Source organism: Acinonyx jubatus, chromosome B3, assembly GCF_027475565.1.
Source record: "Acinonyx jubatus isolate Ajub_Pintada_27869175 chromosome B3, VMU_Ajub_asm_v1.0, whole genome shotgun sequence".
NCBI lineage: Eukaryota > Metazoa > Chordata > Mammalia > Carnivora > Felidae > Acinonyx > Acinonyx jubatus.
Window position 1 is genome coordinate 85,198,797 of NC_069386.1, and position 26,375 is coordinate 85,225,171.

A 26,375-nucleotide genomic window follows, 5' to 3' on the forward strand; every position below is an offset into this window, starting at 1 on the left:
ATTCAGATTTTTAGGTAAATCAGACTAGTTTTATCATCTGTTAATTTGAGGCAGTGAAGTTTTAACTGCCAGTACTCCATAATCCCAAATAATCTTGGTTTAAAATTGGTTAATATCCAAATATGGCTATAAAGATATTTTCCATAAGACTTGGTGAGGTACAGATTAAGTCAGTGAGACTTTTTTTTTAATGTTTATTTCTTTCTTTTGGGAGAGTGAGAGAGAGAGAGAGACACCATGAGTGGGAGTGGGGCAGAGAGAGAGGGAGAGAGAATCCCAAGAAAGCTCTACACACAGCATGGAGCCTGATGCGGGGCTTGATCTCATGACTATGAGATCATGACCTGAGCTGAAATCAAGAGTCAGATGCTTAACCAACTGAGCCACTCAGGCCCCTCACTGAGACATTTTTAAGGAAGACAAAATAGTTTTAAGAGTGATATTTTGTGAGAATTTTTCATTAGGGCTTGGGATAGAGTTGGGATGTCTGGGTGGTCTTCTTGAGACTTCTGGGTCACCTCTTCTTTGAGGACCTGAGATCAGTCTTCTGGAGGAGCATCTGGCTAGTAGGAGCCACATTTCTTAGGACGAGAGAACCTCGGATTGGGCAGAGGTCAGTTGTTTCTGTGGGTCTTGATTCTGTATGCGTGTGGGGTGAAGTCAGGGTAAGACTGAAGTCTTATGATTTCCTTAGAGTTGGTGCATAATAACCTGGGGGTAGTTGTATTTTCTGAGACAAGAGCCAGAGGAAATAATTTGGTAGCCTTTACATTTTTAGCTCAATTTGAGTTTCTATTTCAAAATCTTCACAGGAAACTTACTATCTTTGTTTAATTTCAATCATGCATTTTTATAATCATTTTATGGTTAGAAAGAAACATTGTGTGGCTTAAAACTTTGGAAGGACCAATAAGAAGATCTTAAACGTACATTTATGTTTTCCTACAGAATGTGCTTGAGGAACTTCCTGAAACTTTATCAAGTATTTTCCAGCTTGAACAAGAGGATGTATTGGAGTGGGGAGTCTCAGAAACAGAAAGCATAGTATTTAAATCTCAGGAAACTCTGGAAGTTCAACGAGCAGATGAATCAAGTAAACTTTTGAAAGGTGAACAGCCCATAGGTGATTCCAAAGCAGCCAAATCTTTAAAGGTAAAACATTATTTGTGTTGGAAACAGTTATGATTGTTGAGGATGTGCAAATGTGAAGAAATGGCCTGGGTAAGGGCCAAGGCATGGAGGTAGGTTCCCCCTGAAAAAAGGGCTCTCTAATATGCAAATTGTGTTTTGCAGACTTTTAGTCTCAAACCTAATTACAACTCTGGAGAGAGAAGACACATATTTAAGGAGTGAAGGAACCTCAGGGCTTTCAGAAATTGACCAAGAGTCCTCCCATTACCATCTTGAGGGAGTCAGGAACTGTAGCCCAGGGACCAGGACTGGGTGAACTTTGTATATTTTACATCTTTGCCCTGTTTATAGGTTTATCCTAACCCTGAGTCTTTTCCTATTGTGAGAATGCTTTCCAAATTCATTTTATATATGTGTAATTTAATAATTTTTACCATGTTTGTGTATTGCCTTACTACTATTTGCTTATTACTTTTCTTTAATCTGAGTTACTTTTTGACTTAAATGAGTTTATTTAAAATGGTACATTTTTTTTAATGTTTAGTTATCCTGAGAGAGAGAGTGGGTGGGGGAGGGGAAGAGAGAGACAGGGAAAGAGAGACCCCAAGCAGGCTCTGTGCTGCCAGCGCAGAGCCTGATGCTGGGCTCAAACCCACGAACTGTGAGATCATGACCTGAGCCGAAATCAAGAGTCGGATGCTTAACTGACTGAGACACCCAGGGACCCCAAAAATGGGTACATTATTATTAGGATTAAAGAAGCCACTTTTTTTTTCTGAACCACAAAATACTGTCTTGATTATTACCATGGATAGCTCTCTGACTTACTCAAATGGATACTACTCCTTGGGTAATAACCTTCCCTCTCCTTTTGGGTCCCCTCTCCCCACTGAAGACCATGTTCCTGCTCTGTTTTCCCCAGTTCAACTGGCCATTCTTCAACCTGTGCCACAAATCCCAACTCTGAAACCTTGGATTTATCTGTGATCTTCCTTTCCCTTGCTTTCACCCGTAATCAGTCTCCAAGGCTTAGATACCTCCTAACATTATTATTTTTTTAAGATTTTATTTTTAAGTAATCTCTACACCCAATTTGGGGCTCAGACTCATGGCCCCAAGATCAAGAGTTGCATGTTCTACCAGATGAGCCAGCCAGACACCCTGCCTCCTAACATTGCTTGTAATTTTTTTCCTTGTCTTTTCCAGTTGCCCTCAACCTAGTCTGGGTCCTGGTGACCTTATGTTTGGATTAGTGCAGTTTCCTCCTGTTGTTGTTTTTTTCCTTCATTTATCAAGCCCTACTTTCTTAAGTTCATCTTCCTGGCATATTGATCTTTTGGGAATAATGGGTAATAAGGAAGGTGCACAAATAATAGTTGACCAGAGAAAATCCACCATTGCTATGGAGAAAGGACTTATCCTATGATGAGCTACAGACTTCATCAGAAGTCATGCTATCTTTCTAAAGCTTACACTTGGGGTATGAAATGAATTCTGCCAAGGCTGAGTGAACCCACTCATTGCTAACTCCTCCAGGTGAATCCTGTGTTTCAGGCTGACACCTTCTAGGTGTGGAGATCTTAGATACTCTTTTCCTTTCTCTTTTCTCTTTTCTTTTCTTTTCTTTTCTTTTCTTTTCTTTTCTTTTCTTTTCTTTTCTTTTCTTTTCTTTTCCTTTCTTTTCTTTTCTTTTCTTTTCTTTTCTTTTCTTTTCTCTTCTCTCCTCTCCTCTCCTCTCCTCTCCTCCCCTCCCCTCCCCTCCCCTCCCCTCCCCTCCCCTCTCCTTTCCTTTCCTTTCCTTTTCCTGACAGTATCTTTAAAGACTATGGCATCTTAATGAAAAAGTGTTAGGCTGTTGGGCACAGGTAGTGTTTTCATCTATACTTCTACCTGAACATTGCGACTTTGGAAGTAAAATGTGGGCATGAGAGGCAAATGATTAGCTACTAAATGTGTTAAAAAATGACATGGACTTTCTGGATAGCAATTTAACCACCATGGCCTGGAAGCAATTCAAATCCCTTATTAGAAAAGTTTCACATTAATTCTTTTGGATTGTTGTGACTGCTGTTAAATATTATTAAGAAATTATGGAAATGTATTTATTTTTGGTCAAAAGAGGCAGTCCTTCCCTAAGTTAATTAAATTTATTGAGTATTTACCACATGCTAAACACTTTGCTAAGTGCTTTACATATGTTATCTTATGTTTTCCTAATAACTGATTTCTTAACAAGACTGTATTTGAAAAAACTGAGTCATAAAGAAGATAAATAACTTGTCCAAGTATAAATATCATGTTAGGTCATGAAGGCAGGGCTTGGACTGAGATGGTCTAATTCTGGAACCTTTACTCTTTACCCCTTGGCAACACTGTTTTTCATAACAACAATAAACAGGTGTCTGGTTAAGTACAAAAACAGACTGTCACTTGCAAAAATGACTAGGGATGGAGTGTCCTCATTAAACTAGGAGAAATGGTTGGACAAGAAAGACTTGGAGAATGGATTAAGAGAGCTCTAAACTGGAACCAGAAGTGTTTTTTTTTTTTTAATTAAAAAAAATTTTTTTTAAAAGTTTTTATTTATTTTTGAGACAGAGAGAGACAGAGCATGAACAGGGGAGGGGCAGAGAGAGGGAGACATAGAATTGGAAGCAGGCTCCAGGCTCTGAGCCATCAGCCCAGAGCCCGATGCGGGGCTCGAACTCATGGACCGTGAGATCGTGACCTGAGCCGAAGTCGGACGCCCAACCGACTGAGCCACCCAGGTGCCCCCCAGAAGTGTTTCAAGAGGAGGAAAAGAGGACCAAAAAAGACCTTTATGGATTATTGTTTTTGGAATAGTGTGGGACATATTAAAAATGCCATAGAAAATGGCACTGGAAGTATTCCTGTGACTCATCCCACCAAGTATCTTGTATTTATTTACATTAACATTTCAAGATCAGTTGTAATCCATGAACTTTACTCTGCACATTCGAGGTCATAAAATTAGTCTCTAGCATCTCTAGCACAGGAATGAGGAACAATATACTCCAGCAAGCCAGGCCAGATTTGGGGACAAGAAGACCTCTTTTGACATAGCAAATAGAACTACCTAAAAGGTGTGATAAAAGAGCACTGCTCAGAAAAATGCCAGAAGGTCTCATTCAGGAAAAAAAACCAAAAAACAAAAAACAGAATTTGATCAGTCTTTACCTTGTTGGCCACTTATATTCTTAGAAGCTCATTAGTATAATAAAGGTTATTAGGACTCTGCTCTAAGTCATGACCAACATGACTTAGATAAATTAAATAAAAAAGACAAATTAGATAATGGTGACTATGAAGAAATGACTGACACAAGGGCTTGTGAGAGGATTGTTGAGCATTTTAGGAAGGAAAAGGGTAAAAAGTCTGTACAAAATGTAGATACCACATGTCCTGAGATTCTAAATGGAAGAAAGTTTAAGAGATGTGGGATGCCCTAAATCCCTCCAGTTCTCAGAAAACAGTTATGAGTGATCTATTCCTTTCAGAGTTTTAAAAATACACAAAAGATGAAAGAAGAAATACACATCCATAGATAAACATAAAAGTGGCATGTGGCTGTAACAATTATATCAAAAACCCTAAGATTCAGAATGTGTTTAGGCCTGTGAATCGTGCTAAGAATAAAAAAAAGTATTTTTTTTCATATTAGTTTAAGAGCAAAGAGAGAAAAAAGGAAGGATAGCCCTGTCATTATGGATGAATAATGTGATGACAACATGTGACAGAGCTACCTTAATTTATTTTTGGGAAAAGGCTGAAGTTTTAAATAAACAGAAATATGACATAGAGAAAAGGAAGCTGATAAACTTGTACTTTGCTTCTCTTAAATATGACAAGGAGAATAATCTTTAGTTTAGAACAAAAAGAAAAAGAAGTGATAAAAGAAACTTGAAGCCCAAGATTGGTTAAAGATTTTCAGAGTTAACTTCGATATCTGAGCCTGTCAGCTCAGGTAGATAGGTTGAAGCCTGTTGCACCCCTGTCAGCAGCAGCTTTGAGGAGGTGCTGTAGTTAGTAGGAGAGGACCTAGAAGCCTGGAGACTTGCAGCTGAAAATCTGAGTTTTATTTTTTTAAGGATAAGGGTTATGGTTTCTGTATGTATGCACTGATCTTGGATAAAACTCTGGAATGATTAAATGATTCATTAAAAGAATTTTAACAACCTTGTAAGAGCCCCTGTATACTGCTTATAAGAGGAAACAGCCATCACTTGGAGCCAGCATGAGTTTCCTAAGGACAAGCTACAGAAGACCAACCTTATTTCTTTTTCTAGAATTACTAGACTGAACATCAGAAAAGTGTTAGACCTGGAGTTCAATGCAAGGCTATCATGGTGAAGAGCTTGGCCTACAGGAATGCTCAATCAACATTAGTTATTGTTATTAGCCTTTGGATTATAGCAATCCATTTATGTAAGCTTCCAAATGACAGTTTTGTAGACAAGAGTGCAATCAGGTGAACTACTAGATGGATTTGTAATTAGTTATGCAAAGGATGCACAGCTCGCCATAAGAGTCCCTAGTGGACTGCAATAGGGCTGGGTCTAATTCAACATATTTCCTAGTAATTTGGATGAGAATATTCAAGATTTACTGATTGGATTTTTAGATAACATCCAAATGAGATTGGTAAGATTTGGTTGGCCAGACCTCAGATGAAATTTAATTGGGATAAATGTGTGAATGGTTCTGCCCTTGGGTCCATAGGCTAAGTGCATAGATATGAGGTGACGTGATGTAGAGCAAATGTGAAAAAGACCTCAGAGTTTTAGGCTATCACTTAGGTTTGTGATAGGAAGGTAAGTGCAATCATAGTTTGTGCTGATTGACGAATACCATAAAAGAGGATCATCTTTCTCCTGGTTAATCTGATCACATCACACCTCAAATGTTGTGTTCGGATCTGGGTATCCAATCCCAGGAGCGACACTGACAAATTGGAGACCGTTTGGAAGAGAACATTCAAGATGAAAAAGCACAGTACTTCAGAAACATGTAAGGCAGAATTGAAGGGACTGATGATGTTTATCTGGGAGAAAATGGGTCCAGGAGAGTCAGCTGTATGCAAATATTTGATTGTCAATCAAATGGAAGGAGCTAGATTGTACCTGTGTGCTCCTGAGGTTTGAAATGAGACTGGTGGGTAAAAATTGTTAGGCTGTATAACAAACAAACAAACAAACAAGCAAGCAAGCAAACAAACAAACAAACTGGGAGAGTTTCAGAGAGAGTGGCTGCCTTTGGATATATCCAAGTCCTCTTTTCCTCATCGTGCTCAAGCCAGGATAGATGACCATTAGGTGGAGGAACTTTAGGGAAATTCAAACATTAACTAGGTAGTGAGATGGAATGGTCTGTACTCTGAGCTTTTCTTATTCATCATCACTTCTTTACCTATGAAATTGCAATATCTCTCTCCTATTTACTGCAGGGAGCCCAAACCCTGGACCTAATTTAGGAGAACCTCTCTTTATTTGGCCTCCTTCTACTTATTCAACCATATCTTTCTGCTTTCCCTAAGGAAGTTCTCTCTGCTTTCTTCCTTAAAGCCAGCTTAAAAACAAACAAACAAACAAACAAACAAAGCAACCAACAGAGAAAAAATATTTTTAGATGAACTATTATCACGAATTCTGCAAATTTTCTAGGAAATCTAGAAAAACAATACTACTAATACCTATAATGATTAAAAGGCAATTATTTAAGAAACAGAAATGCATTTGATTTTTCTCAAATAGTAGAAATAGAAAACAATACAATAGTATAATAAGTACAAATTGATAAACATTGCTCAAAACAGTTATTCATTTTGGCTTGTGGTTGCAACCACCAGTCATGCCAAACTTTTAAAGAGACTAAGCGCAAGTTCTATTAAAAATATCAATCAAGGGGCACCTGTCTGGCTCAGTTAGTGGAGCGTTCAACTCTTGATCTCGGGGTTTTAAGTTCAAGCCCCACATTGGGTGTAGAGATTACTTAAAAAAATAAAATCTTAAAGAAAAAATACCAATCAAGAAGAGAAGATTTATGAAGGAAAAATATCTTGTATTTCTTCTTTAATAGTTTTAAGGCAATAAATAAAATATTACAGATAAATATGGTACTAGTATTTTTATTGCTATTGAGGTGTATATGTGAAAACCTAGGCAAGGATTTAGAGGAAAATATCAACTTACCTTTAGGGTTTATATTCTGTTATAAAATATATATAAAAATTAGGAGCTTCAATATAAAATAAACCATTAAATATGAGAGAAAGATCTCATTTTCATGTTACAACTTTCCTTAACAGCATACTTTATGTTTTCTTGAAGGTGAAATCATCAGAATTTTTGCAAATCAGAGGAAAAGAAGCTAAGCAAACACAAAAAAGTAAATTAGGAATTCCACAACAGAGACAAGGAAGGTGTACAAAACCCCAACAGGATCAAAAACTACTTAAAAAAAAGTAACTTCCTTATGTTTACAATTTTTACTGTCAGTAGCATTGATAACTGAACATGCATTTTTAAAGGAAGAAGAAATATTGAGGAAATTCATATGTGAGATCTAAGTTAAACTTTCCCACAGGAAGAGTTGGTATCAGATATTATGGTTAGGATATATATGCTATACTTCACACTTCTTTCTATTAATGCTTTTGACCAATGTACTTAGTTTAATGATATAACAATGATATAACTATAATAAAAATAGCTCTTTTTGAGACAAAGGAAAATTAAATGTTAACATGTCAGATCTGATATTTTTGGTCACGGTAATGCATAATTTGTATTAACTGCTTATTATATTGGTTAATTTTGTTATGGCAAAATGAAATAAAATTTAACCCAACATACAATGTTTGTAGGCCAATTTGGTAATTTAGATGACCTTATTTTTCTCTACCATTATATCATGTTTTATTCCCCCCCCCCTCATTTTTAATGGAAATTCTTAATACACAGGGATACAACCACAATTTTGAATAATGTGTAAATGCAAGTTAGATTTATGGGCTTATCTTTTGCCAATCACCTTGCTGAAACTGATTTTTTCCTTATTTTACCACTAGGCTTTTATGGGTTGGTTTATTCTAGACTCTTCTTCATTCAACTCTTTATTAGGGCTCAAAGAAGCTTTAATTATTAGCTTTTGTTGTTGCTTAGGGCATTGAAAGGTGTGCTGGACATGGAAGACAACCTTTTTATGGCCAGCCTAAACTCTGTAAATGGATATTACTCACAATTTAGTAGCTGAGAGTAGACTCATGGGAAAAGAATTCCAAAGTTTATGAAAGAGTCAAATTGGCATTTAAGTGACCCTGTACATGCCATTGCTTATCTGCATTGCTTTAAGCTCATTTAGTTAGCAAGATTATGTATTAAAACAAATAGTGACAGCAGACAACAAGTATTTTACCTTCAATAAATAGTTACTGTCAGATTATCAATGAAGCAGAAACTTCTTGATTTTTTTTCCCTAAAAAACCTTGCATTTAGTGCATTAAGCAAAGTAGTGTGGCCACACACAGAGTCAGAGTCTTTTCTTTTTTATGTCTTAGTGTTTCAAAGAATGACAAATAGTCCTGTTTAAGGAGAGTGTGCTATAAAAACATACAGCCTTTCTTGAACATGCCAAAAATATTTGTAGATCTTTTTGAAATATATAGTACTGTGTTAATTCATTAAAATTGAAATGAGAAATTTCCATTGGAGAGAAATAATAAGATGCAGAGGAATGAAAACCTGATAGTTAAGAAATTTATATAATGAAAGGGAATTTTGGAAAAATGTTTCTGTAAATCCTTTATTCGCTGCTCCTTTTTATTTAGACCTTTTTTTTACGTAACTTTTCTCACCTGTGACTATCCCCCACATTAAATTGTTTTCTTGGGAATTCATCCATCTCTTGGAACGTGATGTTATTTAGCTCAATAACCTAGGGAGAGTCACTTACAAATCTGTTATTAGAGTATGATGGAACATAGGAATTCAGATTGGTTGTGATGCTTTTTAAGGAAAAAAAAAAGTTGGTAATGTAATCTCAAGTACATTCCACTAGCCAGGACCTGTTCCAGACAGAATGATGATGTGGATGAGCTTGACATCAGAGCTCACCTTTTTCTCCCCTCCTTTTTTTCCCCCCAATCCTTTCTCAGGATCCCTGGCTTTCTGGACACCCATGTTCACTTCTCCAGTTAGGTCTCTTTGTCTCAGGCATTTCCAAATGCTTTGGTTTTACCTCTCTTCACCCCCCTGCTCCTGCAGCTTTGTCCTATTCGAACGTGTATGTTTTATGTCCTGTTTTTGTTGAGCCCTATGCTATTTTGGAAATGATATAAACTGTTCTCTATTAGTGATTCAGTAATGTCCATATTGTGCCTAGCAATGGGTTAGGTGCTGTCCAGTTCAAATTAATAACAACAGCAATAAAAATAAAACAAGCATTTCTTGAGAGTTCCACAGGCCAGGACTTCTTATTATCGATTTTACAAAGGCATTAGTTAGGGGTGTTAATTTTTATCTTACAGAAGACCTCCGGGGAGACCAGTGCTATAGCTTGCAAGTGTTAGAACTGAGATTCTGATCCAGGCCCAGCCAACCCTAAAGTCTTTCTTCTTCATACTATGTATGCTACCGTCTAGAACACATGGAGCAGTTGATGGACAGATTGGCATCAACCCATTAGACAAAGGGTCAGAAGGGGTGGCACAAGAAGAAGGCAATGTATGAAAAGAGATATTTAAAAAAAAACAGTAAATTTTGCAGAGAAGTTTGTCTTGGAGGCCTTGTTCGAAGGATGTGTAAGCACAGACAAGAAGATGGGCAGCATTTGATCCACAACTGAAGGAACTGACAGATATTGTTGGCCCTGTGAATTGTCCTGGAGACTGATATAATAGCTAATATCTGCCATGTGAGAGACACTGTTTTATTTTATTTTAATTAATTAATTAATTAATTAATTAATTTTGAGAGAGACAGAGACAGCATGAGCAGGGGAGGGGCAGAGAGAGACTCTCTAGCAGGCTTTGTGCTGTCAACACAGAGCCCGATGTGGGCCATGCTTGAATTCACAAACCGCCGAGATCATGACCCCAGCCAAAACCAAGAGTGAGAGGCTCAACTGACCGAGCCACCCAGGCGCCCCTGAGAGATACTGTTTTAAATGCATTCAGTCCTTATTATTGAAGTATGGTTGACACAGAATGTTACATTAGTTTCAGGTATATAACATAGTGATTCAACAATTCTATATGTTATACTATGTTTACAAGTATAGCTACCATCTGTCACCACACAACGCTATTACAGTACTCTTGACTATATTCCCCGTGCTGTGCCATTTATTCCTGTGACTTACTCATTCCATAACTGGAAGCCATATCTCTCACTCCCCTTCACCCATTTTGCCCATCCCCCACCCCCTATCCTCTGGTAGCCATCAGTTTGTTCTCAATTCCTTTCTTCCTTAAAGTAACTTTATCCAGGATGTGCTAATGTTATTTCCTATTTGCCAAAATATAAATAGACTTGCGTACGACCTAGTGATTATTTTATTTTTTTAAGTTTATTTATTTATTTTGAGAGAGAGAGAGAGAGGCAGTAGGGGAGAGGCAGAGAGAGAGTGGGACAGAAGATCCAAAGCAGGCTCTGTGCTGATAGCAGCAAGCCCTATGCAGGGCTCAAACTCATGAATCATGAAATCATGACTTGAGCTGAAGTCAGATGCTTAACTGAATGAGCTACCCAGGCACCCCTGACCTAGTAATAATTTTAAACAGGATTTGAACAGAGGCAGTCTGACTCTAACTACTGTGTTAGAAGTAGGGCCACATGCTAAGAGCCTTGAAACTTAGAGAGGAAATTAGATGAATGCAGCAAGCAACAGAGAGCCATTGTGCTGGGCAAAGGAGTATTTAGAGACCAATGTGGCAGAATTTTGCAGGAGGAATTGAAGAGAGGAAGAGACAGAGGATGTGGTACTCAATCCAACTGGCAGACCCTTGCTAATGCAGGCTGAGGTGATGAGGACCTTGACAGGAGTGTGTTGGAAGTGAAGAGGGAGAAGCAGCAGCCCTGGGAAGCAGAGAAGCTCAGTCTTTCATAGGATGTGCAGGTGAAGGGAAGAGGACTCAAAGATGGCTCAATCTTTTGTATCTTAAGGATGAGGAATCTAGGTAAGATAGTGATACCGGAGGTGAAATTTGGGAGGTCTTGGCACAAGAGGAAATAGTTGAAACACTGAAGCTTACTTTTCCAATATTCAAAGAGGAGTTCAACCTTGGAAGCTATACCCAGTTTTGAAGATGGAGAAAGAAAATTGAATGACTAAATCAAATTATGATGAATTTTGGAGGTAGATGGAAAGCTGGGATAACACAGGTTTTAAAAATCTCACAAAGAGCCATTTCAGGAAGAGTCATCGATATTGTCAGCTGTGTCTTGTAGATCATAGAGAACATGATCTAAAGTTCATTTGGTTTGATTTGATGAAAAGGTCATCATTTAGTTAATGTAAGAGTATAATTTTAGGGGTGCCTGGGTGGCTCAGTCGGTTAAGCGTCCGACTTCGGCTCAGGTCACGATCTCGCGGTATGTGAGTTCGAGCCCCGCGTCGGGCTCTGTGCTGACTGCTCAGAGCCTGGAGCCTGTTTCAGATTCTGTGTCTCCCTCTCTCTCTGGCCCTCCCCCGTTCATGCTCTGTCTCTGTCTCAAAAATAAATAAACGTTAAAAAAAAATTAAAAAAAAAAGAGTATAATTTTAGTAGGGGTGTGGGGATGGAGTAGAACTGGATAGGGGCTACATCTACCTCAGGGGTCATTAACAAGCAGTAATAGGAAAAAAGTTGTCTTATAGTCTGCAGCGTTGTGTTTAGATCCTAGCAGTTACTCATTAATTTTATGAGCTCTCCAAAATAAGCCTGCTCTAATATAAGGATAATAATACCTCCCATATAAGTTCATTGTGGGAGTTGGAGAGAATGTGTGTAAATCACCTAGCATAGAGTAGTAGTGGTTCTTGCTCAATTAGTGTTTGTTCATTGGGTGGCAAGTGACAATGGAAATTAAGAAAGATCTTCATGCCTTCTTCTCTACTTTGGAAAGGCAGGAGAGAGGCAAGTTCTAGCATAGTGGAAAGGAGGATGCTGCATAAACTTGGGTTTATTGATGCTATTTAATGGGTAATGTACTACATTGTTCTACCTCTTCAGGGACATTAGCATTTGAGCAGAGTAGCAAAGAAGTAATGCATGATGGCTGGATATGGTGTCACCAAAGGAGTTACAGAAATTGGGAGAGAAGGCATTTGGGTGGGATGGTAATGAGTTTGCTTTTAAACATGTTTCTGAGATATCTGTAAGTCCTATAGGTTGAGATCTTCAGCAGAAAGTTGGGTATATAACTTTGAAGATCGGGTCCCCAATTGTGATATTAAATTCATTATAAATCATTATTATAGTTTTAAATCTTATACATTTAGACACCCTTTTTAGAGCCTAAACTGTCAATGTCAATGTATTTTATATCAAAAGATCACAAAATGATCAAAGAAGCCCCCTTTCTTTTTTTTGCTGCAGAATTCCTCAAGACTACCCCTCTTCTACCCTCCATGATCTGTGCACCACTGTCCCAGCCCAGGAGCTGCCTGTCAACTTACACTTGGCTTCTCGAGTGTACCATACAGCTGACAAGAAAGGTCACAGTACTTTGCTTGGGATATTGGGAACCTCTTTCTTAGATGATCACACTACAGATGAAGAGTGCAGAGACAGGTAAGAGTTCCACTGGTAATTTTCTTTTAAAGTAGATTTAAACTGTCAAATTCTACGTTTGAGGTTTAGATTTTGATGACACAATTCTGTTTTTAGACACTAGAGAGGAGCAGGTTTTGTCCTTTTCCATTCCTTCCCAGCACATACACAGTCTAGGATAGTGTCTTCATTTCCTACTATTATTAACATGAACCGTGGCCCATGATAAGGTAGCTTTAGTTTAGTGGCATCTAGTTACCAAAGAGTGTCACATACCTTATATTATTTGTTCTTCATAACAACTCTGTGGAGTACAGATGTGAAAATTGAGGTTCATAAAAATCAAGCAACTCTTCCAGGCTTACACAGTTAAGAAAATCATAGATTTGGATTCAAAGTCAGTCTTTTAGATTTCACACCATCATTGGGAATACTTGAGTCCAGGGATTATGTTCAAAAGTCATTGCCTCTGGAGTTTCTTCCATTTCTCTGTGTGTCTCATTTTCCTTTGGCATCTGAGTATTCTTTTGCGGATAGGATGTAATTTATACCATCCTCAAAAGAGAGGAGAAAAGGGAAGGAAGCTCACATGTGTTTAGCAGAAACCACATTCCTAGTACTGTGTGATGTACTTTGCATCTTTCCTTTTTAAATCTTCAACTGTAAGCAGTCATCATTTCCATTTTATTATTGAAGAAGCTTAGGCTCCATAATATCCGTTTGCTTGCCAAGGATCTTATCTCTAGATAATGATAAAAATCCAGATGTGTCTAACTTAGTTTTTCTCAAAATTTTTTATGATCAACCATTTAAGGAAGGCTTTTTCACTTTTTCTCTCCCAATTGCCTTTCCCCATTACATTTTAATACCCTGGATATACTGTGCATCTCATGGTGGTGTGTGTGTGTGTGCGCGCGCGCGCGTGTGTGCACATACGCACATGCCATATACATAAAAAGAGTAAGGTTTCATCATCTCCCTCCCCAGGCACCAACATTCACCCCTTTGGGATTGGTATCACCTGCCCATTGAGAATGCATGTTTGTTGTCTCTTGCCTTTCATAAGAGCTGGTAGGAATCCTGAAAAATCACCTACTGCATGTTTAAGAATATTCAAAACATTAAATATTAAGTTAAATTTAAATAGAGACATTTTAAGTATTATATTTTAAGTATTTTAGACCTGTGAGAATATTTTAAAAGACCATTTTTAATTACACAAACTATCACAGAATTATTAGTAACTTCTCAACTCTTTTCATGGTGTATTCTGAGCTCATTTCCTCAAACTTGACTTTTAGTGATAATTGTTAATACTTTTACTGCATTCTTTCAAGCTTTAAAATCATCTGAGGGCACATGGGTGGCTCAGTCATTGAGCATCCGACTTCTGCTCAGGTCATGATCTCATGGTTCGTGAGTTCAAGCCCCATGTCTGGTTTTAAGCTGACAGCACAGAGCCTAGTTTAAATTCTCTGTCTCCCTCTCTCTCTGCCCCTCCCCTGCTCATGCTCTCTCTCTTTTAAAAATAAATAAACATCTGGTTTCCCTGTGTTCAGTAATCACAATGAAATTCAATTTGAATTCCTAAAAGAGGGCCATTCTCATGTTTATTTTCTAGTTAGGCAAAAATGTTTTTCAAAGATTTATTCGCTACTCAAAATCTTAAACACCTGTCTTTTAGTTTTATCAGGTAAGTGTTTTGAAATTTTTGAAACAAATTATATGTGAAAAACTTTGGAAATTTCCAAACGATTCCAGTTTCTCTGGTAGAAAATAACAGTTCTGCAGTGTAGTCTTTGGAAAGCCTAAAGCTGAAAGTGGAAAATAAAGGTATAACCATAATCTAGTAGTCATGAACCCACTGTTTTGAGTCATTTCCATTAGCACTGTAGCTAAGCATCATTTTGAGGTGTCACAGCTTCTAGTAGTCATGTAAAGTGTTAAAAATACTGGTATCTTTCGAATTCTAAAAATTTTTTTTTCTTCAAGTAGATCTTGCTTTCTCCAAGAGAGTCAATAAATGTTCTATTTGAGGATGATAATTCTTGGCAATTTGTTCCTAAGTACCAAATAAGAAGTTAATTTAAGCACTGAATATTTAATTCTCTGGCATCCATCTCTTGAGGATTACCTTGCTAAACATAGCTTAACCTTTTCAAAATATATCTGTCTGCTGAGCCTACAAGTTCAGAGAAATGTATAATTTTTTCTGCACTAATAAGTGTTCTCAAGAAAGGTAATTGTAAACACAAAATGAATACCCTTTCATTTGGTGGCTTTTGCTTTTTCTGTGAGATGAACAGTTAACTATGAAGCCTAACAGTATTTGTGGTTATATAATTTTAATGCTTTCCCAATTCTCCATATAGTAATTGTTACTTGTGGCAAACACCAAGGATATTTTAATGGACTAGATAGGTACATACTTAAGTTTATTTAAAATAGCAACATATTGCTCAAACTTATGTTTATTTTGCTAAACAGCAATTTTGTTGAGAACTATAAAAATGTTTCATATGAATTATAATTTTGCTTTTAAAGTTTCTGTATTTTAAAGAGAAGCTTATAGTTGTTTTGTTAGAATTCTTAGCATGGAATTTTAGATTTGGTGTTTTAAAATAAGGTAAATCATTAAAAGTGTTTAAACACTTAGATTAAGTTAACAGTTTGGTGAATAGCCGTCTAACATCTCCTGTATGTGCATGTGTTTAAACCATGTATGACATTCTATAGACTGATTTTTCACTCAGGGTTGTGTGTGAACATTTAAATATTTTCATATTATTCACTAACTTAACCAAGCTGCAATGTAAGAAGATTTCAAGTGTGGAATTATTAAACTTTTTGCTTTAAAAATTTTTTTTAATGTTTATTTTTGGGGGAGAGAGAGAGAGACCCCGCACAAGTGGGTGAGGGGCAGAGAGAGAGAGAGAGAGAGAGAGAGAGCAAGACAGGATCCCAAGCAGGCTCTGCACTGTCAGCACAGAGCCCGACGCGGGGCTCGAACTCATGAACCACCAGATCATGACCTGAGCTGGTCAGATGCTTAACCAACTGAGCCACCCAGACTCCCCTTGCTCTAAAATTTTTGATGCATATTGCTAGACTTCTTTCCAGAAAAATTATTCAGACTTATACTCTACCAACAATTTATCATGTCCATTTCCTTTTACCCTTATCAAATAACTAATTGTCAATCTGCTTCATTTTTTTCCTAATCTGATGAGGAAACCTATCTTTTTATTACTATATATTTTTTCACTTTAAATGATGGTGATGTCTTTTGGTTATTCTCCTTTTGAGAATTATCAATTCATATTCTGTTGGGTCATCATTCATCTCTTATTGATTTATAAGTGATCTTTTTATATTAAAGATTTTAATTATTTGTTATATATAGTAGACATTTTCTTTTACTTTGTTGTTTGCTTTCTACCTTTGTTATGGTGTTTTATGCTCTCCAGAAGTTTTAATTTTTATGTAGTAAAAACTAGCAGTCATTCTCTATGCGTTCTAGTCTTGGTTTCATTCTTAGAAACGGCTTTTCTACACTTACACTTAAATGTATTTTCTCATATTTTCTTCTATCATTTTATAGCTTACTTTGATCCATCTGTAATTAACTTGATGAGAAGAATAAGCATTATTCCTCCCCCCACCAAGTGACTAGTCAATTGCATAATATCATTATTGTCAATAAGTCCTCTTTCCTCACTATTTTGAAATGGCAGCTTCTCATACCTTAAATTCCAATGTGTTATTGAGTCTATTTATGGACTTATGTCCTATTTTACTGACTTGTCTATGTAAAATTGCTTGTGTATTTTGTTGATCCAGCATCAATAAAGAGAGAGTTGGCAAAAAATGCTGTCTTACAAACATTGGCTGACCTTCTCAAGTCAGGTTCATCTTACAGCCAGCTTCCTGGTGGGAAGCAGTGCTTAGGCTATAGATCCCAGACCTAACTCTCCACTTGGCTTCATGTTACAAAAGAAATTCTTAATCGCATTTTGAAAAAATGTGGACTGTTAGCTCCATATGTTAAAATAGTGGCAACTGCAATAATTGGAAAACCAAAGGTTAAGTGTCAGAATTTAATGTTTAATTTCAAAATAATTAAACAAAATAATTCCTCTTATTTATTATTGTTATAAAATAACAATAAAAACACAATACTTTAGTAAATGTGAAAAATATGCAAGAAAATGCAAAAAACCCTACAATTATTCAAAATCTTGCTATCCAGGGATAATACTATTTACATTCTTAAATACATGATTCCAGACTTTTCTGTATGAAAATAAGTAAGATAGAACAAAACTGGGATAATGCTGTGTACGTTTTGTGACTTGATTTTTTTTAACTGTGTTGTAATTATCTTTCCATGTCAAGAAATATGGATTTGACTAATCACTTAAATCAATCAGCATATATTTTTTGTGTACCTACTGTGTGGCAGGCATAGAGTTAGGCCCTAGGGAAGCATCTGCTAACAAGAGAAATAATCCCTGCCCTCAGGGAATATGGAGATTGGCAAAGAAGAAAGGTGGTAAATTACTTATCGTGAATGGGATAATTAATACGCAGAAGTGCAGGGTGCTGTGGAAACTGGAAGATTTCCTGATCATCTTGGGAGGTTTGAGGAATTGATACTTAAATTGCAACCTGAGAGTGAATCAACATCACTTGGGAACTTGTTAAAAAAGCAGATGATTTGAAGGCATATTGAAGTTTGAGAGTCAGCTGTGGACAGTTGGAACTCATCTAAGAATTGGAAAGAAGTCCAGCATTGGAGAACGGGAGGAGCAGTGATGCAGTGGAGGTTGAGTGAAGGCATGAATCAGATCGTGTAGGATTTTACAGATTCTCTGTAGGTGTGTGAGGGCATGTATATGAGGCTTTGGGGGAGAGATTCTTACTCACAGTGTATTGGGAAGCCATTGATAGAGTTTTTTGAGGAAGAAGGACATGATCAGATTTGCTGTAAGATATCACAGTCCTTATTTTGACTTTTTAGTAGCATTTGGCACAGTTGCATAAACTCTTCCTTAAAACCCTTTAATTTCTTGACCTTTGGGACTATACTCTTTTCTGGTTCTCTTTCTGTCTCCCTGGCTATATCTTCTCAAGTCTCCTTTGCTGGTGTCTCCTTATATTTTGATTTCAAAACATTGGGGTGCCCAAACTTATACTGGCACCTCTTTTCTCCCATACTTACCAAAGTGATCTTATCCAAAACCATGGCTTGAAATGTCATCTATATGCTGATGACTGCAATTTACTAAAATACATGCAGAAGGATGTTCATTGTCCTTATAATAACTAAAAACTGGAAATAACTTAGGTGCTTATCAATAGAATATTTTTTTATGGTGCATCCAGTGATGGGATGCATGGCAATCATGACTAAGAACGAGGTAGTGCTCTGTGCACTGAAAGGAGATAGAAGTAAATAAAGAGATATGTGATTATATACACATTTTTGTGTATGTGTGGAAGAAAATTCAAGAAATTGTTAACTGTAGTCCTTTTGTTTTCATTATAGATTGTACACTAATTCCATAAAAAGTAAAACTACACTTTGTCCTATTTTTTGCTTTATTTATATGGTGTATGTTTGCCCTTTTATTTTTAATCTTTAGTAGTTGTGCTGCTTGTAGATTGCATAGACTAAAATATTTTTTAAGCCAATCAATTTTTTTCTTATAACAGGTTGGATCACCCCATATGCATTTATTGCCATTATCAGTTATACTGGGTATTATTTTTGTCATCTTTGTATTCTCTCTTGTTTTAGTTCTTTGCTGTTTCCTATAATCTGTCATATTTGCTGACATTTATCTATGTATTTATTGTTTGTATCATCTGATATCTGATGTTATGAAATAAAAATCTGAAAGCAGCCTGTTTTTATTTTATTTGCAAGTAATCTGTTTCTTCTCTACCCCTCCTGGATGCTTATAGGACTTTAAGTTTTGCCTTAAATAATGTCACTAGAACATGTTTGGGAATGGATTGCTTTTTTTAAAAAAAGATAGAGTTTAAAAGTTTTTAAATATTTATTTATTTATTTTGAGAGAGAAAGAGTGCTTGCATGAGCCCAAGCAGGGAAGGGGCAGAAAGAAAGAGAGAGAGAGAGAGAGAGAGAGAGAGAGAGAGAGAGAGAGAGGGAGGGAGAGAGAGAGAAAATCCCAGGCAGGCTCTGTGTTCCATGCTGAATTCCATGACTGTGAGATCATGAATTGGATGCTTAACTGACTGAACCACCCAGGTGTCCCTAGAATACTATGTTTAGATCTTAAGTAGGAGCACCAGAAGATGCAGGTTTATATTACTAATTTAGTCATTCAGAATCCTGAAGGGTGTTGGGGGTGGGGTGGATTAGGTTATGAGAATTTTGCCTTTACACATTTTCTCTGTGATTGTTAAGACTATTATACCAGAAGCAGACCTTTTCCAGTGTTTATTCTATATGGTAAAGATTATTCTAGGGGCGCCTGGGTGGCTCCCCTAGTCAGTTAAGGATCCGACTTCGGCTCAGGTCATGATCTCATGGTTCATGAGTTCAAGCCCTGTGTTGGGCTCTGTGCTGACCGTTCAGAGCCTGGAGCCTGCTTTGGATTCTGTGTCTCCCTGGGTCTCTCTGCCCTTCCCCCCACTTGCACTGTCTCTCTCTCTTAAAAATAAACATAAAAAAATTTAAAAATATTATTCTAGGCCTTTTTTTCTGTGTATGCACTTACATATACATTTTACAAAAATGACATTAAGGGTGTTGTTTTCGTAGTTTATATTCCTTTGAAGATTTTTACTTTAAAACTGAAATACAGGCACATGGGTAATTATTTTGACTTACTATCTCTACTACCTATAGTTGACAAATCAACTATATAAAGTGCACTTGCATTTTAAAGATTTTATCTGAATCTTCTAAATATTTTGCTGATATTTGAATATGAAAATGGAAAATTTTGTATTTTCTTCCCAAGTGAAGAAAATGTAGTTCAAAGTAGGTGTAAGTGACTAGTCCATGTGTATAGGGCTGGTAAAAGCTAAGATTCAGACCTAGATCTCTTTGATTCTAAATGTGGTTTCCATTATATTCCACTGTTTTGTGAACTTGTGAAGACCCTCTCGTTTTTTTCTTTTCATGCTTCATTCTGAATGCTTGTTCTCATCTTGTTTTCAGAACCAATTTTGATGTAAGCTAGGAAGAATCTGAGGAGCTTTAGTCGAATAATTTGAGATATGCAAATAAAATTTTTATTTGAGATCTCAAATAAAATTTGAGAGATTTTATTTACCGTTGTGTTTTGTTATTTGATCCATTGTGACCCAGTATTGGAAGCAGGGCTTCTGCTTCTATTGGGGTGGAAGTTCTTATAGTGCTTGTTCCCTCTTAAGAACTGAAGTCTTGTTTCTGAGTACTAGGCCAGGGCTGGGACCTTGCTAAATATGGTAGACTTCCCTGATACTAATTACTTATTTACTTGTAGCTTGCACTGAATACTGCCTGGTTTTGTTTTCCCCATTACTGGTTTCTCCCTACTAGAATGAACCATCATCCCTTGCTAGAACTTTCTGATACTACTTCTAGTGCACCACCACCTGTGGTCTGTCATACTACATTTGGAATATTGTGTTTTATCTTCTGCTGTATGTTACTTTCCACCGTGGGTATCTGGAACTGACTTTCCCCCACTATTCCCCATTTCTTGCATTGTCTTCCATTCCTCAATGGTTAAATCTAATCCTGGCCCTACCCACATACCTTACTTAGGTTGTTCCTTGGTATATACTCCAGGCAGTGACCCAAGATATTATGCCAAAGCACATAAGACTTAATCCCTGTCTGAGGTCTAGATGGGCATAGGTCACAAAAGTACATGTTTTAGAGCCATAAGTGGATCTTATCCTTCTTTTAGCCTAACCTTTTCATATTTATGGATGAGGAAACTGAGGGTAAATTTTGCAGTCCAAATCACAGTTGGTGACGGAGTTAGAAGTAGAATCAATAGTAACCTCAGTTAGATTTCCATTGTATCCATTTTTAACAAATACCCCTTATACCTAAGGAAGACTTCAGCATATTTAAAAAATACAGATTGGAATGACAGAAGTCATTTTACTATGCAGTATAAAAGTTTAATAAGCTATTAGATTAGTGTATTTTTTATTTTATATAGATATTTAAAAACAGGAATTACTTGGACATTTATCTGATTTCATAACTGTCAGTATGTGAAAGCTGAAATTTTTTAAAGCAAAGCAATATCATTCCACCAGATGTCACTGTTTGCATGTAACAATGAAGTTACAATGATTAAAAATAAAATCCCCCACTTCCCTAATCATATTTTGTAAAAAAATAAAATCTACATAGTTATACTCTTATTCTCCTTTAGATTTATCATTTTATTAAGATTATGGTTCCCTCAATTTTTAAAAAGTGTTGAAAGTGTTCATTACCTCTGCTACAGATTTTGAAGACTATAGTAAAGAAAATTATTTGTAATCTTCAAGAAGATGAACTCTTAAAGTCTTTTCTAGATCTAGGAGTTTGCTTTTCAAATAACATTCTTTGTAAGTTACTATTTTCTAAATTGTAGATTGTGACCTAATAAGGGGTTGTGAAATCAATTCAGTGGCTTGTGACAAGTACTTTAAAAATGTTGTGTGGAATGTAATACTCTATTGCCTGTATTTTTGTGACACAACTTTTGCACATGAGCACTCTGAAAATATCCCTGTACACCTCTTCTTTGAGTTGTATAAAAGCAACTGTGAGCATCATCCTGTGAAGCCTTGAACAGGTTTTGTACCCCAACAAGCAAGATTTTAAGTTCAGTAAGGAAGGGAAAGCAAAGATGTGACGGGGGAACTTCTCTGTTAGTCACATCCAAGAAGAGGGGAGAGTGCTGGAGGGAGAACCCTTCTTTATGCTTCATAGGATAGAGCTCATGTTCTCTTTTATGTGACTTGTAGAATATGTATGCAGAGATTTTTAAAAAGTGTTCACAGGTTAGAGCAAATGTTTTCTAAACTTCTTTGATAGCAACCTACAATAAGAAATATATGTTATATCTCTGGCCCATGGGGGACAAGTAAAGAAACTTAACTCACTCTGAGAGAGGTGGGCATGTTTCCTTCATTTAATATCCTCAATGATAATAGCAATAATAATTGAATATCAGCCACTTACTAATTACTTAACAATTGAACATGTACAATGTGACATTTCTCACATATATTATTCCTAAGCATTAGACCCTGAAAGACCTGATCACTGTTGCTATAGATAGATAGATGGAGAAACTGAGACCTAGGAAGGAGAAGTGACCTACCCCACATGTGAATTAGAATCTCTAGAGGAGGTATCTGGGAAGCTATAGTCTTGACAAGCTCCCAGGATATTCTTAGAATCAGGCTGTTTTAGGAAAGATTGTAGTACATCACTGGTTTTCAGTGTATATCAGAATCATCTGCAGGGCTGGTTAAAACAGATGACTGAGTCCTACCCTGAGATTCTGATTCATTAGGTATAATGGGCAGCCAAGAATTTGCATTTTCTAGCAAGTTTGTATGTGATTTTAATGATGCTGCGTTAGGGAACACACTTTGAGAACCACTGCAATACATCATGCTGATCTGTGATTCTCAGTTCCCTGGGATAGAGTCTGGGACTGGGAACTCACAGAGGCTGTGAGACTTTTCTTGCTGAGCCAAAATACAATACGTATTCAGTATGTACTACATTTGCATCACAGAAGATAGGAAATGAATAAGAATCAGTTTTCTCTTCAAACCAGTCTATGTCTACTGTGAAAAAGATACATAGAATAAAAAATAGCATATTCTACAATGAAAGATCCGATCAAATGCAGCAGAAAAACTAGGGAAGCAAGGATGAACTTTGACTGGGCAGAGGGGGATTTATAAACGTTTCATGAGGGAGCTGCAATCTGCAAGCCTTATTTTCATTATTTTCATAGCCATACTGTATTGTAATCTGGTTTGCCTCTCTTCTCTATTGTCCCTAAGTAATCTCAGCACCTCAGGCACCTTCTACATAGTGAATGTAGGTTGGGCCAGGAGTTAGGGGAGGGCAGTAGGATTGGCAAGTAGATGGTATCCAGACTGTGGAGGACCCTGAATGCAAAGCCTGGGAGCTTAGGTTTATAAAGTGTATATAGTCATTAAAGTATTTGGAAAGGGGGTGAGTGATGACATCTCTGGCAGGGTATATAGTATGGATTGGAGAAGGGAAGGTCTAGAGGTAAGGGACCAGCAAAGATGATATCGTAGGACTCAGATGAGAGAAAATGCAGTGGACAGGAGAGACACCATGGAAGAAGGAGCAGAACCAGTGATTACTGCTGGAAGTGATGGAGAGATTGGATATGAAGAGATTTTCAATCCGAAATGGTGTTTTCCAAACAGGAGAATGAACTCTAGAAAGGATTAGCTCTTCTCTCTGGATATAAAGAAGGAAGAAGGGAAAGTCTGGAGAAAATTTTCAAAGTAATTGATTACTCTTTGTCCTGTAGGAACACTTGCTAATCTTGGGTAGCCTTTCACTAAGGTCCTCTATACATGTCTACCAACACTATGCACTCCAATGACTTCTTTCATTTTTCTTCCCACCAACCACACTGTCAGCTTCATTAGTGCACATTTGGAATGTGAAAAGACAGTAAGTTGGGAATTACTCTTACTACCTTGGATTTGGCTTAGAGCTAGATAAAAATACAGCAGTGCCTCAAGGTAGCTTCTTATGTCATGCCTGTCCTTCATGATCTTAGAAATACTGACTTTGATATATGTAGTCTCTTGGCTCACTATTGCAGCCAGTAGACTTCACCCTGTTCTTTGTTTTTCCTATACATACCATTCAGGATTCAGTTGACGAAAACAGAAATATTTTTTAGCTATTTTAGGCAAAGAGGGAGTTAGTAATGAGAATTTGATGCTTATAAAACCAATGGAAAGATTGGGAAAGTGGGCTGTAGGCAGGGAGGGTTTCCAGAGATGACACGCAGCATGCTTAAATGTCTGCCAAGGAAGCTGCTGCTTCTAGCATAGTCAGGAAGGTAGTAAATCTGGAAGCCAGTACTGGCAACATACCACCCTAGCTATGATTCAGGGATCTGGTGGCCTCTATTGTTACAGCTTTAGACTCTGAAACCACAGTATGTCTGTTTGATATGCTCGCTGCTCACTGCCCCTCCCCCTCAAAAAAAAGAAAAGCAACCTACAAAAGGACTACTATTAACTGAAACACTGCTACAGTAGAACTCGATGTTGCCATGACTGTTTGCTAACAAAAACATCAGAACTTTCTGCTTTCCAAATTGTATGCTGAGTGCGTCTCATTAGTGGATCCTAACTCACATCTAGGACACTGGCTGCAAGAGAGTTTTACTTCTTCATCCTCAGTAGTTCAGGAAAGCACATTAGAAGGAGGATAATTGGGTGTTGAGTGGCCGTCTACTATATTCACCATATTGGCAGTTGAACTTTATCTTCTCTTTGAATTCAAATATTTGACTAGTTGGGATAGGAGGCTTTTCTCCATGACTCTACTTTGGCAAGCCCTATTTCCATGAGCCTAACTTTGGGTGGACCTGTTTTTTCTAAGATCTGGTATGATAGAATATGAAGGTTTCAGCATATTATTAAGTAACTAAAGTGAGTTGGGTGGTTTGTGAACTTTTAGTCTTCACATTTGATGACTCATAAAGTGATTGCCTATTCACATAAGGGTATATCAAAAAGTGGAACACTGGCTTCTGTGTGAAATTGATATAGCTATAGTCTGTGCAGGCTCATTTTATATCCTTTTATAATTCTTTTACAGTAATTATAAAAATTAGTACAAATTAATACCAAATTTAATACAAAATTAATGTATTTTAAAGCAGTTCATAAATTAGTCATTAATGACACATCTTACCTTCAAATTTTCATTTAGCTTATGTCTTTGGCTTAATTAAGACTTTTGTTTATAATTTTTATATTATAATTTTTTGTATTATAATTTTTGTTTATATTTTTTGTATAATTTTATATAATTTTTATATATATATAGTTTGTAGCCTAGAAAGGAAGATAAATGCCATAGATTTTTTGTTCATCTTGGCAAGATGTGAATCAAGAAGAGAAAACTTTAATGTGAGAAGGCAGTTCTTCTTGGGCTGACACTTTACTTCACTCTAAGAAATGAGACCATTTCCTATGGGCTTTGAGTGGGGAACAGGTTAACCATCAGAAGGTAGAGACCTTTTTACCTCTTTTGTAATCAGACTTTTACAGGATGAATTTGTTATTCTAATATAGTAAAACCATCATGAAGGTTACTATTAAAATGTATGCAGAACCACAGAAAAATTATTTTGAATTATTTCCCATTTCAGACTGTCTGACTTCTGCACAATTTCTGCTTATTACAGATATCAAATGTCGGTGTGTTTATTTCAGCAGAGATATGAAATGAGTCTCATCAGTGGCTTAACAAACCAATGTATTGTTTTTTATCATACTGTAGAATATTGCAAGGAAATCCTGTTGTGGGTGATAATCAAGAACATGTTGCCATCCTTCCATCACCACCAGTGATACTACCTGATTTGGCACAAGGAACTAGACAGCGTGCTCAGAAACCACACCTACAACTCTTGGGAGAGGAAGTAAGAGCTTACCTTAATAGTACTTTTCTCTACCTCACAGCTCTTGAACCTTTTGGTTTCAGGACCCTTTTTGTAATCTCAAGAATTTTTGAGGACCTCAATAATTATTTATGTAGGTTATATCTATTGACATTTACAGTTGTTGGGAATTGGGGCACCTGGGTGGCTCAGTCGGTTCAGTGTCCAACTTCAGCTCAGGCCATGATCCCACAGTTCATGAGTTCCAGCCCCACATTGGGCTGTCAGTGCAGAGCCCACTTCGGATCCTCTGTGTCCGCCCCCCTCCCATGCCCCTCCCTTGCTTGCTCTCTCTCTCTCTCTCTCAAAAATAAATAAACTTTAAAAACAAACAAACAAACAAACAACAAATGTTGGGAATTAAAACTGAGAAAATGCTAAATGTTTATTTTTTATTTATTAAAAATAACACTAATAGGGCACTTGGGTGGCTCAGTTGGTTAACTGTCCGACTTCGGCTCAGGTCATGATCTCACAGTTCATGAGTTTGAGCCCCACGTCAGCTCTGTGCTGACAGCTCAGAGCCTGGAGCCTGCTTCTGATTCTGTGTCTTTCTCTCTCTGCTCCTCCCCTACTTGCATTCTGTCTCTCAAAAATGAATAAACATTTAAAAAATAACACTAATAAAGTAATATGTTAACATAAAATGCATTTTTATGAAAAATAATTATATTTTTGAAAACAAAATTTTAATGAGAAAACTAGGGTTGGCTTACATGTTTTGCAATCTTTAATGTGTAGCTTGCTGGAAGATGGTTGGATTCTCA

General features: G+C 36.9%; 1 protein-coding gene across 3 annotated transcripts in view; it reads left to right on the forward strand.

The window, feature by feature from the left end:
* The window catches only part of TTC6 (tetratricopeptide repeat domain 6), a 201,778-nt gene that overhangs the window by 69,813 nt on the left and 105,590 nt on the right, over positions 1-26,375 (forward strand). For all 3 annotated transcript variants that reach the window (XM_053224391.1, XM_053224390.1, XM_027065617.2), the window contains 4 exons: positions 949-1,152; positions 7,479-7,612; positions 12,728-12,922; positions 25,449-25,590. In XM_053224391.1, the coding sequence (XP_053080366.1) occupies positions 949-1,152; positions 7,479-7,612; positions 12,728-12,922; positions 25,449-25,590 (675 nt within the window). The remainder of the gene's footprint in view (positions 1-948; positions 1,153-7,478; positions 7,613-12,727; positions 12,923-25,448; positions 25,591-26,375) is intronic.